Source organism: Lontra canadensis, unplaced genomic scaffold (genome assembly GCF_010015895.1).
Source record: "Lontra canadensis isolate GAN:19392208 unplaced genomic scaffold, GSC_riverotter_1.0 scaffold107, whole genome shotgun sequence".
Classification (NCBI taxonomy): domain Eukaryota; kingdom Metazoa; phylum Chordata; class Mammalia; order Carnivora; family Mustelidae; genus Lontra; species Lontra canadensis.
In genome coordinates this window covers 5,324,827-5,337,137 of record NW_022631101.1, presented here as the reverse complement: position 1 = coordinate 5,337,137, position 12,311 = coordinate 5,324,827, and the positions used below count along the sequence as shown (strand labels likewise).

The window sequence follows — 12,311 nt, the reverse complement described above, 5'->3', positions numbered from 1 at the left end:
GGGAAGCCAGGGGAGGATAAACAAACCAAAATGTAGAGAATGTCAAGAGACTCAGAGAACTGGGAGAAAAGCAGAGAGAGATACAGAGAAAAAGATGGGGAAAGAGGGACAGAGACACAAGTAGAGCCTGAGATGAACACAGGAAAACATGAGGGACGGTGGGAGGAGACGTGGAGACAGCTCCACCATGGCCAGGGAGAGAGGTGGACAGTGAGACCTCACAGGTGGGCAGGCTTGGAGCAGGGGGACCAGGAGGGTCAAATGTCCTGATATCTGGCAGAAGTGGGTGGACAATGAAAGGACAGCAACAGGACTGTCAGACAGGGACAAAGGGAAGCTATTGACACAGCCGCCTGCCTGCCCGGAAGAGAGGTTGAGAAACGGAGCTGCTGGGAGCATGGCACTGGGTCCTGGGGGCGGACAAAGCCCGATTGTCTGAGGCCCCTTTCCCCATAGCGCTGGGCCTGCGCCCCAGCCCAGGGCAGGGGCGGGAGCCAGCTTGGTGACACATGCTTTCTCACTGGCTTGCTGTCTACAGTGGGGACACGGAGGTCGTCAGCAACCACAGAGGGACTTACAGGCAGGTGCGTGAATCACCCCAACCCCACTGACCCATGCTGCCTGGTTTTCAGTGTCTGAAGGCAGCAGACCCAGGAGTGAGGGTCTGCAGGCCTAAAGGGCTCACAGACAGAGGTGGGGGGATTCCTGCATGCCAGAGGGCACTGGTCACTTGCCTGGGTGTTGGTCTTCAGATACCTTGCTCAAGGACGTAGAAGTCTAGGGACTGAGAACAAGTGCCCATCTTTTCTCCTTTAGACTCAAAAGTGCAGGTCCCAGGTCCTTCTCCTGAAGATCTAGAATTCTAGACTCCTCCTTCAAACCCTGGAGTCTGGACCCCTAGCCTCTCCCCCCTCAGTCCCAGGAGTCCAGGTCCCCAGTGCACTCAGGGACTAGTGCTCCCCTTCCTGGAAGCCCAGTCAGGGGTCACCAAGAGTAGAACCATGGGGAGATGGGGAAGTAAGGAATGTGTGTGGGAGGTCTGGGTGAGGAGGAAAGGGTGGGGCGGCCTCCTGCCTCAGGGACCTGGGGAGATAGGGGTTAAAAGGAAGAACCAGGAGTGTCTGTGGACGGGGAAGAGCCTCTTCCAGGGAGGCCAGGAAGCCCAGGTATCTGCCTGGGCCCCACAGCCCATACATCTTCTGCTGTCTATCTCTGTGGCTCTGGCTCCTGGGCATCCTCTCTGCTTTCAGTGTCTGGTCTCTCCCCATAACTCCCTGCCTTTCTGATTCTCTTTGCTCCTCTGTCTCTCTGCCTGTGACACGTGCTATCCCTATCCCAACCCAAGAGCCCCTCGGCCAGGAGTCCTCTGGACCCTCAGGTAGCTGGCCCCCAGCAGGTAAGATCATGCTGCACCCCAGAACCTCCAGATGTGGGGAGAGCAACACAGTGAGCACAGAAGAAAAATCCCATGGGGAGAGTAGAAGGTCAGGACTCTTCCTGGGCCATCCCCTCTTGTTGGCAGGCGGGCATGTTGGAGCTCAGAGAAGTAAGAGATGCATAATGTGAGCCACAGAGTACCACGAGTGGTTCTGGGTTCTTATTCAACCTGCCTTCATGGGACCCCAGAATGGAAGATGTGGTTAGAGTGACAGGAGGCCAGGGGAAGGTTGGAGGTCAAGGATCAGGAAAGCATGCAGGTGAGGGGGGGGGAATGAAGGAGGTGGGGACTTGTGAGGGGGACTGAGGAGCATTTGGTTTCCCTTCTCAGGAATGGGCATGAAGACGCTGATTGTGGCACTGGTCTTGATGGCTGCAGGTGGGAAGACAGGGGATGGGATGGGATGGGGTGGTTGGGTGGGGGGCGGGTAGGGGCTGCTGATGGGAAAGTTTGGACCTTGGGGTAGGGATTCACACGGGTATGGAGGCAGGGTGGGCTTGGAGTGAGGAGGAAGCAGGGGCCTAGTTTAGGGATGGGGATGCAAACAGAAAGGAGGTGGGAAGGAGTCAAGAAGGTGGGGAAGAATTTGAGGATGGGGTGGGGTGGAGATGACCTGGAACACTGGGATGGCATTGGGGTTCACCTGGGGGGATTCGCCTGGTGTCTCCAGACCTCCTCCCTGACTCAGACCCTTCCTCTCTCAGCCTGGGCCGAGGAGCAGAATAAGGTGTTGCATGGTGGACCCTGTGAGCAGACGTCTCACCCCTACCAAGCTGCCCTCTACATGTCAGGCCACTTACTCTGCGGAGGGGTCCTCATTCACCCGCTATGGGTCCTCACCGCTGCCCACTGCAAAAAACCGTGAGTCTCCACTCCATGAATGAGGCATGATTGCAATGAGACCCTGGGGTTGTCTTACAGATTTCAGGCATGAAGAGACACCTACATCCCCCTGTCCCAACCCAAGGCCATCTGTAACGAGGTTCACCTGGCCAGTACTTAACTGAGCATTACCTATCTGCAGGCCCTGTTTGGGACCCTGCGGATACAGCAGGGAAGAAAACAAGCACAATTTCTGCTTTTATGGACTGACCTTGTAACTGGGGAATCAGATGGGGCAGGACCCTGTAGACAGCGATGGAGTGATGGATTTCAATTTAAGTGAGGTAGGGAGCCAGTGGAAAATTTCAGTCAGGGAAGCAGCAGGAACTGACTTACATTTTTAAAAAGATTTTATTTATTTATTTATTTATTTGTCAGAGAGAGAGAGAGAGAGAGAGAGAGAGAGAGAAAGACAGAGACAGAGACAGAAACAGAACACAAGCAGGGGGAGTGGCAGGCAGAGAGAGAAGCAGGCTTCTCATTGAGCATGGAACCTGATGTGGGACTCGATCCCAAGACCCTGGGATCATGGCCTGAGCTGAAGGCAGATGCTTAATGACTGAGCCACCCAGTCTTTAAGAGCATCCTGACCACCATGTGGAAAGTGGGCTGGGCAAGGGGAGATGAAGGAAGGGATGCACATAGAATGACCTAGGATGATGGTTTGGACCAGGAGATGGAGTATAGTTAAAAACCTTGGGAGATATTTTGAGACCAGAGGGACTCAGTGATGTGGGATGGAAGAAGCAGAGCTGACCTCCAGGTATTTGACTCAAACAAGTGAATGTTCTGTTGTGTCTTTCTGAGCCAAAGGAAAGGGAAATAGAACCAGTTTGGACATGGGCAGAGGACGGTCAGACATTTTGTTCTAGCACCAGGGAGATGTCAGTGAAGCATGAGGGTAGGCTCCTGGTGCTCAGAGGAGAAGTCAGACCTGGAGGGAAACATTAAGGGGTCATCCACAAATAAGTGGTATTTAAACACAGGATGGGATGAGATCATCCAAAAAGCAAGCATAGGTTGAAAAGCATAGAGGGACCAGCACTAATCCTCAGAGAACTAATGATCACTAGTTAGGTTAACAGTTACCATTTTGTTCAGTGCTAACTACCAGCCAGGTGCTGAGTTAAGCAGTTAATATACATTTCCTGGAAACTTCACAACAAGGGACTCCTGGTCCCATTTTGCAGATGAGGATACTGAGGCTCAGGGAAGTAGTAAGTGGCAACTGAAGTGTTTGGAAACCAACAGGTACCACTTCCTACTGTGGGAGGAGGGGTTAATCATGCAAGAGTATGGACTCAAGGACCCCAGGATGGTTTCCCCCACACTTGACATCACTCCCGACATTCTCTCAGTCATCCATCTGGTGCACATTGATCAAAGCATCTGCTAAGTGCCTGATTTGAGGTGGGCAGTGGGGATTCAGTAGTAGGTGAGAGAAATACACAGAGCCTCTGCCCTGAGGAGCACAGAAACAGAAAAGCACAGAATGATAATTATTTAACAAACAAGCCCTCGAAAAATCATATAATTACAAATTACCCCAAGTCCAGTGAAGGAAAAGAACAGGGATGGCTCCCTGAGAGAAAAGAACAGAGATACCTACTTTGAATGGACGAGGGTGTCATGAGGGACCTTCTGATGAGATGAAGTCCAAGCTGAAGCATGGAAAATGAGAAAGGGTAGACAAATGAAGAAGGGGGACAAACATTCACAGCAGAAGAAATGCAAAGACAAAGTCCCTGAGGATGAAACTGTCTAGAGTGTTCTAAGAAAGTTACCTGTTGACAATGAGACAGAGGATGGTAGAATGAGTTTTATTCCAAGGGCAATGGGGAGCCACAGGAGAATTTTGAGCAAGGGACTGACTCTTTGATCCATTTCACAAATATTTGTTGGATGTTTATTGTAAATATGACAGACATAGATGAGACACTGAGGATGCTGTATCTGAACAAAACAAAAATCCCATCTTGATATTCTAGAGCTGTGCCACCTAATATGGTAGACAAAAATGGCCAATTAAATTTACATTAAGGAAAATACAATGAGATGACAAATCCAGGAGCCAAAGGGCAAGTTGCAACCTAGTCTCTAGTGTCCACCGTATCAAACAGCTGCATGATTGAGGAAGTTCTATTGGACAGTGCTGTTATGGTAGGAAGAGAGACAATAAAATCAGTAAATATTTAACAATACATAGATAGTATATCTGAATGTGATGGTAGATTCTTGGATGAAAAAAAAAAAAACAGGGAGAAAGGACTTGCCTGTTAGGATAGGTATTTGCATTTTAATTGGATCATCAGAGAAGGCCTCACAGAGAAGGTGACATCTGAAGGAGGTGGGGGAGGAAGTAATGAGATATGTGGGATGAAAGAGTTGCTGACAGAGGGAAGAGCCAGGGCAAGGGCCCTGGGATGAGAGGATGACTGTTGTTTCAAGGAAAGGCAGGGTAGCCAGTGTGCCTGGAGCAGAAGGAGAGAAGGAGAGAGTGGGAGAAGGTAATATTTGAGAGGTGATGGGGGCAGGATGTGCAGGACCTTGTGGGCCAGAGTGAAAACTTCAACCTTTATTCTGAGTGAGATGGGAGTCATTGGAGTGTTCTGAGCCGAGGAGGGACAGGAGGAGGTGGGATATTTTATGTTGTTAAAATTTCTCTGGTTGTATTGTGGAGGGGAAAACACAGAAAAAGGAGCCCGGTGGGGTGCCTACTGCCATAGTCCCAGTAAGAGATGATGGCTCCAGACCAAAATGGTAGCAGTGAGGGAGGTGAGAAGTGATCACATCCTGGATATACTTTGGAGAGCCAAGAAAGACTTCTGTGAAGCTTGAAACAAAGAGAGTCAAGAATAGTCTCCAAGGTTATTCTGCAAGGATGCAGTTGTCCTTTCCTGAGCTGGGAAGACTGTGAGGGGAACAGACCAGATAGCTCATGGTACCACCAGGCTACCCCATCTCCCATCACAGCTCTTTCTGGAGTCTCAGCTGCAGCCCAAGGACTCCAGGTAAGACCCAGCTCTCCTCTTTCCCAGGTATCTTCAGGTTTACCTGGGGAAGCACAACCTTCAGCAAAGGGAGAGTTTCCAAGAGCAGAGCTCTGTTGTCCGGGCTGTGGTCCACCCTGGCTACAATGCTGCCACTCATGACCAGGACATCATGCTGTTGCGCCTCGCTCGACCGGCCAGATTCTCTGAACGCATCCAGCCCCTCTCCCTGGAGGAAGACTGCTCGGCCAACCACGCCAGCTGCCACATCCTAGGCTGGGGCAAGACAGCAGACGGTCAGTAGGGGGAGGGTGATGGGGAAGCAGGCCGATGGGTGACAGGCTATGGAGGAGGTGGGCTAATGGTGAGGGCCAGTGGGGCAGTGTGTCAGTGAGGAGGGTTGGCAAATATGGGAGTTAAGCGAAGGAGTGAACAGCCAGTGGAGAAAGTAGATCCACAGGTGAATGGTATGGAGAGATAGGCCGTAAGATGAAGGATCAATGAAGAGGGAGTGTCAGTGGGGAGATGCTAATCAAGAAGGAGGTAAAAAAAAGGGGGGGGGCAGTGATGGAAGCAGACCAATCAGTATGCACAGATGACCAAAAAGCGATAATGGAGGAGGGACTAATGGAAGAAGAGAGATCAATAAAAACAGGGCAGCCAGCTGAAAGATACGAATTGTGAGTACAAGTGGAGTGGAGAGAGATAATGGGGAGGAACCAACTGAGGAAAGATCAGTGATCAACAGGAGTCAGTAGAAGAAGGACAGGGGTAGGAACAAGTCCAGTAGGTCAGCAGGAACTGCGGAAGGTAGGCCCGTGAGTGAAAGGCCAAAAAAGGAAGATGGACTATTGGATGAAGGGACAATAGGAAGGGAGAATTTATAGTGGAGGGTGGATTCTTTTAGGATAGGACCAGTGGGGGGGGGGTGGGCCTCTGGATTAAGGGCCAATAAGAAGTGAGGGCCAATGAGGGATAATGCGATTGGTTAGAAAAGGACCAATGGTCAAGTGTTGACCTATCAGGATGAACCAACAGAAAAGAAGGGTCCAAGGCAGGATGAAAGGGTGGAGGAGGGACTAATTGAAGAGAGACTAGAGGTGAGCTGTGACTACTGAAGAAGGTGGGACTAGTGAAAAAGACAAGTAGAGGCAGGACCTAAGAGAAAGGGCAAACCAATAAGAAATGAGGCCTATTGGAAAAGGGACAATTAATGAGGAAGGCAGGCCAATGGGAGGAAAGAATAATGTAAAAGGGACCAATCAGGAGCCAGGGCCAATGGAAATGGGTTTTTATGAATGAAAGACAAATAGGAAGAAGGAAACCAGTGGGGAATAGAGACCAGTAGGGGAGAGAGGACTTAACGAGGTTGGAAGATCGCTGGGGAGGACCTGGGAAGGACAGACTGTGAAGTGAACCTGGCCCTCCTCTCTCTGTAGGTGGTTTCCCTAACACCATCCAATGTGCATACATCCATCTGGTGTCCCGTGAGGAGTGTGAGCGTGCCTACCCCAACCAGATCACCCAGAACATGGTGTGTGCCGGGGATGAGAAGTACGGGAAGGATTCCTGCCAGGTGAGGCCACCAGGACCTTCCAGCTAAATAGCCGAGGTCAGAGATGCAGAGAGAGAAACTCACAGGCCGAAACAGAGTTTTTCAGAGACATGCTGGGAGAGAATCCCAGGGAGAGAGTCTCAGTTGGACACTCAGAGACACAGCAAGGAATGGGCAGAGATATAAAGACAGCCAGCAGAGACAGGACATGCAGAGACAAGGAGGGAGATACAGAGATCAAGAACAGAGAGACACTGTAAGGAGGCAGATGGTGTGAAGGGACCATCCTTCCTCAAACAGGGGGCTGTCCTGTTTAGATCTGACCAAGTTTTGGAGGTAGGGGGACCACAGCTGGGGAGACACAGGGCTCCATCCCCACTCCCAAATGCCTCCTTTAACTTGTGTTTTTTTGTTTCCACTTCATCCACTGGGTCTCTCCTATTTATGCCAAAATTTACTCCAGTCCATTGAGGGACGTGAAGAGACCAGTCAAGAGGGAGAAAAAGATGGAGCTCGGAACAGTGCTACAGAGCAACTTGAACACAGAGAAAAGACTAGCAGACAAGTCCCATTTCTGAAGCAGTCTTTTCTCTCCCCAGTTTTGTGGAGATACAGTCAGCACACATACATCAGTGTAGAAGTTTCAGGTATAGAGCGGGATGTAATTCCGTAGGTGTGGAATGGTCACCATAGTCAGACCAGTTAGCACCCAGCATCCCCTGTGGATTCAATAAGAAGGGGAAGCAAAGCAAAGAAATAGAAAAGAAAAATTTTGCTTCCTTGTGATGAGAGCTCTTAGGATGCACTATCTTAACAAGCTTCCTAGACATCACACAGCGGTGTTGACGATAGTCACTATGCTGTGCACTACACCCCTGGCACTTACCCATCTTGTAACTGGAGTGCCGTTCTCTCTTTAGATGCCTTTCTGTCTACTCTTGCCTCTTTATATGTATATTTGCATATATAAACATAACTATTATATGAATAGATTTATAGAAATAATGCATAAGTAATGAAATGTAAAACCATGCACACAATATATTTTACTGTATGTATGTATGTATATATATATTATATGTATAATATACATAAATATTTCTCTCTGTCTCCTCTTCACTCTGCACTTCCGCCTCTCTCCATACCTCTCATTCTCCCTCCTTCTCCTCCTCTTCCTCTTCCTCCTTCTTCTTTTAAAGATTTTATCAATTTATTTGACAGAGAGAGAGCACAAGCAGTGGGAGCAGCAGAAGGAGAGGGAGAGTCAGGCTCCCCACCAAGCAGTGTGACCAAGACAGAGCTTTCAGTCTCTGTTCCTAATCTCTGTTCTTTTTCTCTTCTTTTCTCCCCACCTCTCTGGATCTTGATGTTCTCTCTGTTTCTTCACATTTCTGAGTCTCCCTCACACTCTCCATGTCCCTGTCTGTGACTGTGTGTGTGTCTATCTGCTTCTCTGTCCCCAAGGCTATCCATCTCTGAGTTTCTCTCCCTCTCCTTCTCTACATGTCTCTGTGTGTCCTTCTGTCTCCCTGTCTGTCTGTGTTTCTTGCTTTCTCAAAGATTTTATTTTTAAGTAATCTCTACACTCTACAACCCCAAGATCAAGGTCACATGCTCTACAAACTGAGCCGGCTAGGTGGCCCTGTCACTCTGTCTTTTTCTCTGTGTGTGTTTCTGTATCTGATTCTCTCCCTGTTTCCCACAGGGTGATTCCGGGGGTCCGCTGGTGTGTGGAGACCGTCTCCGAGGACTTGTGTCATGGGGTAATGTTCCCTGTGGATCCAAGGAGAAGCCAGGGGTCTACACCGATGTCTGCAGATATGGCCACTGGATCCGAAAAACCATTCAGGGCAACTAACCCTGACATGTGACATCCAACTCTTGACCTGTGGCCCCCACTTGCTGGCTCCAGAATATCCTTGACCAAGACTTTGCCTTCCCCCCACCTGCCTAGACCCAACCCTTAATGCTTAATAAAAGCAGTGATGTGACAGTACAAATTCACCCTGGTTTTACCCCAGCCCCATCCTTGCATCACTGGGGACAAGTGAGGATGTGGGCTAAGGTCTTACCCCGCCGGTAGGAGAATACAGGAATACCCCTCCCAAGCATCTCTCCCTCCTTGGTTATTCAACGGGTTTGACTTCTTCCTACAGAGGAGGTGTCACGAGTCAGGCAAAACCTGAGTTGAATCCCAGCTCTGCCCTCTGTTAGTTGCGTACCCTTGAGAAGGTCCTCCCTTCACTGTGCAGATCTTCTCATCTGTAAAGTAAGGATAATAAGAGTATATTCCTCACAGGGCAGTGGTTGTTTTGGGGAGGATTCAAGATTTCCGAAACGTGGAACACATATAACGGTGCCTGGCACACTTGCTTGAGCAATAAAGAGTGGATTTTATTCTTAGCAGTGCTTTTTTGCTTTTATCCCACTTCAGCCTCTCTCAAGTCTAGATGCTCTTTGTTCCCTTTTATAGCCCAAATTCATTTCTCCTCCCCTCCAGGAAAACATCTGTGAGTACTCCACCTTGGACTAGACTTCCTGGTGGCTCTTTACCCCAAACTCCTTTTGTAGCAGTGAAAGAAGTGACAGAAGAGGGCTGGGAGACCACTGTATGTGGGTAAGGGGTGGGAGAGAAGGTGGGAGAGCAGAGCTGGGGCCAGATCCCAAAGGACCTCAGACCCCAGATTGAGAGAATAAAACTTTCTCCTGAGGTCAGTGGGGAGCCATGGAAGGCTTGTGAACAAGAGCAGCACTGGGACCTTGTAGGGGATGGACCAGAGGAGAGAGACCGGAGGCCAGAGAGGAGGTCAAAGTGATGGTGCAGGGAAAGAAGAGGGATGAGCTGGGGCTAGGCAGTCTGGAGAAGGAGGCTGCATTGGAAGTCACTGTATGGAGAGGGTTGGGTGGATGACATTCATCGTCATAGAAGGGACAATCTGTAGAAAGTCCTGGGGGTGTGAGAACACCTGGTGTGCCCCAGAGATGGTGAATCATCCAGAATGGTGAAGCTGGAGTTTGAGGTGGGAGAAGTGGGTGGCGTGGCTGGAAGCGTAGGTTAGTGGAAGATCATGTTGACCTTGAGTGCCAGGAAGAAACACGTGGCCTAGAGAGAGCTACAGGGTCAGATCTGCACACTAGAAAGATCTTGCTGCAGTCCACTTGAGGGGGACAGCAATGGGCAGGAAAGAGGGGAGATGGGATGTCCCCAGAGAAATGAGGGTTAGGCTTCTGCATGCTCTCTGGGCTGCTTCCACAGACGTGCACCACGCATCCCTAACTGATGTACATGCCTCTATCCCAAGTCCCAGGGCTGTCCTTGTCCTCAGAGAAGCCTTCTTCTCTACAACCTCCCCTGCATCTTCTGTGAGGAAGGCAAAATAACCTCTAAGCCAGGGGTCCTCCCAGCAAAGCAGGTGGGACAGTTAGGAGCTCCCAGAAAGAAAGAGAGAGAGAGAGAGAGAAAAGACGGCCCTACATGGAGGCTGGATTTAAGAGCAGAGAAATATTCAGGAACAGAGGGAGAATCAGAAAGAACAATTCATTTGTTTCGATATTTATTGCAACCTTATTTTGCCCAGCACAGCTTAGAATGAAATCGGACTTCATTAAACAGAGCAACAGCTAGATGTGAAAGTTGATCAAGACACATGATGGGAGGGAATGGCTGATCTTTATGTGTATGTGGAAATACTCAGTCATGTGAATGGCCCGCCTTGACCAATCCCTTCTAAAGATTTTGGATGGTAAATAGGGCCATGAAATGCACCAGAGTCACCAGGAGGAACCAGTCAATGATTGTCCAGAGCAAAATCAACTTCAATTCATTAAGAGAGAATTACCTTCTTCAATGGATACAACGAGTAACACTTACTTAGTACATGACAGGCACTGGTCTAAGGGTTTTATCTATTAACTCATTTAATCTCATAGGTGCTAAGGGTTTTATCTATTAACTCATTTAATCTCATAGCACACCTATGAACTAAGTACCGTTATTGTTCTGATGTTAGGGATGGGGAAACCAAGACACAGAGAGGCTCCATGGTTTGCCCAAAGTTTCACAGAGAGCAGATGGCCAAGCTGGAGGTTGAATGTTAGGGGATTTGTGCCAGAGTCCCAGTTCCTGACTGCTTGGCTATAGGGTAGCTTTCTTTCAATTCCGGTACCTTCTCAAGTTGAGCATAGACATGTTTAAAGGCTTAACATGAATCTTTTTCTTTTTTTTACAGATTTTTTATTTTTAAAATTTTTTATTTTTTTTGAAGAATTATTTATTTATTCATTTGACAGACAGAGATCAAAAGTAAGCAGGGAGGCAGGCAGAGAGAGAGGAAGGGAAGGAGGCTCCCTGCTGAGCAGAGAGCCCGATGTGGGGCTCCATCCCAGGACCCTGGGATCAAGACCTGAGCCGAAGGCAGACGCCTAAAGACTGAGCCACCCAGGTGCCCTGAATCTTTTTTTTTTTAAACCCACTGAGCCACCCAGGCGCCCCGAATCTTTTTTTTTTTAAAGCAGACTGTCTGCATGTTAAGGTGCTTGTATGTCTAAGAGAATTTTACCCATTACAGAGACCATCTCCTGACTTCAGCTTGAAATGCTGAAGGTTTTTAAGTTGACATCATACCAAATTTATAGTCCGTGTTGAGGTACTTAAAAGAATATCGTGTTGATCATGTTTACAAATGTAGCATGTCTAGATGCATAAATTTACCTAAATGTTCTGGGAGGTCTCTCCAAAAACTGAAGGGCTTCCAGAAGAGAATGAATTTGTCAGGGGCACCTGGGTGGCTCAGTTGGTTAAGCATCTGCCTTTGACTCAGGTCATTTTCCCAGGGTCCTGAGGTTGAGCCCCGTGTTGAGCTCCCTACTTAGCAGTGAATCTCCTTTTCCCTCTGCCCCTACTCCTCCTTGTGCAATCTCTCTCTCTCTCTCTCAAATAAATAAATAAAATCCTTTCAAAATAGAGATGTAGTTTGAAAATGTTTGAAGAGACTTAATTAATCTAGTTTGTAAAAGGGACCAAACACTATGGTAAAGACCTATCTGGAGTAAAGAGGCATATCTAGAATTAAAAGGGTTGTAAACCAACCTTGAAAGATTGCAGAAGAAGTGGGTTGCTGGATTTGTCACTTCCATGTGTGCAATACAAAAGCAAATAATCAAAATAAGCCTCAGAACGCTGTTTTCCCCCTGTACCCTGAAACCGGCCTAAGGGCTCCAAAACCTCTGGTTCGTCAGGTGCCAGGTTACAGAAGGAAGCAATTCAGCTTGGTTCTGCCCTCAAGGAATGTGAGTTCTATGAGGACTGCAGCATCGCCTGGAGTCCTTGTCCGTTTTGTTCATGGGTGGACCTCAGTCTGGCACACAGGGGCTGCTCAGGAGATAGGGGTTGAGTGAGTATTTGGCTCCATGTCCTAGAGGGTCAGAAACTTGAAGACATGGGTAG

At 48.7% G+C, this 12,311-nt stretch overlaps 1 protein-coding gene across 2 annotated transcripts; it reads left to right on the top strand.

Annotated features, from left to right (window-relative positions):
* The first annotated feature begins 484 nt into the window (after nt 1-484).
* Nucleotides 485-8,869, top strand: KLK6 (kallikrein related peptidase 6). 2 transcript variants are annotated; one of them, XM_032838998.1, is made up of 7 exons: nt 503-584; nt 1,346-1,396; nt 1,769-1,816; nt 2,143-2,299; nt 5,359-5,606; nt 6,750-6,886; nt 8,571-8,869. In XM_032838998.1, exons 3-7 carry the CDS (start codon nt 1,771-1,773, stop codon nt 8,721-8,723), a joined length of 741 nt encoding a protein of 246 aa, XP_032694889.1. In that variant the 5' UTR covers nt 503-584; nt 1,346-1,396; nt 1,769-1,770; the 3' UTR covers nt 8,724-8,869. The 2 variants fall into 2 exon arrangements, with proteins under 2 accessions (XP_032694888.1, XP_032694889.1); XM_032838997.1 differs by lacking the exon at nt 1,346-1,396 and having other exon boundaries at nt 485-584.
* The last annotated feature ends 3,442 nt before the right edge of the window (nt 8,870-12,311 follow it).

Excerpts from the sequence above, each read along its gene's own strand:
- KLK6 (XM_032838997.1), top strand. The coding sequence starts at position 1,771 with ATGGGCATGAAGACGCTGATTGTGGCACTGGTCTTGATGGCTGCAG. Across the intron at positions 1,817-2,142 it reads ACTGGTCTTGATGGCTGCAG|CCTGGGCCGAGGAGCAGAAT; the intron begins GTGGGAAGACAG and ends TTCCTCTCTCAG. Across the intron at positions 6,887-8,570 it reads ACGGGAAGGATTCCTGCCAG|GGTGATTCCGGGGGTCCGCT; the intron begins GTGAGGCCACCA and ends TGTTTCCCACAG.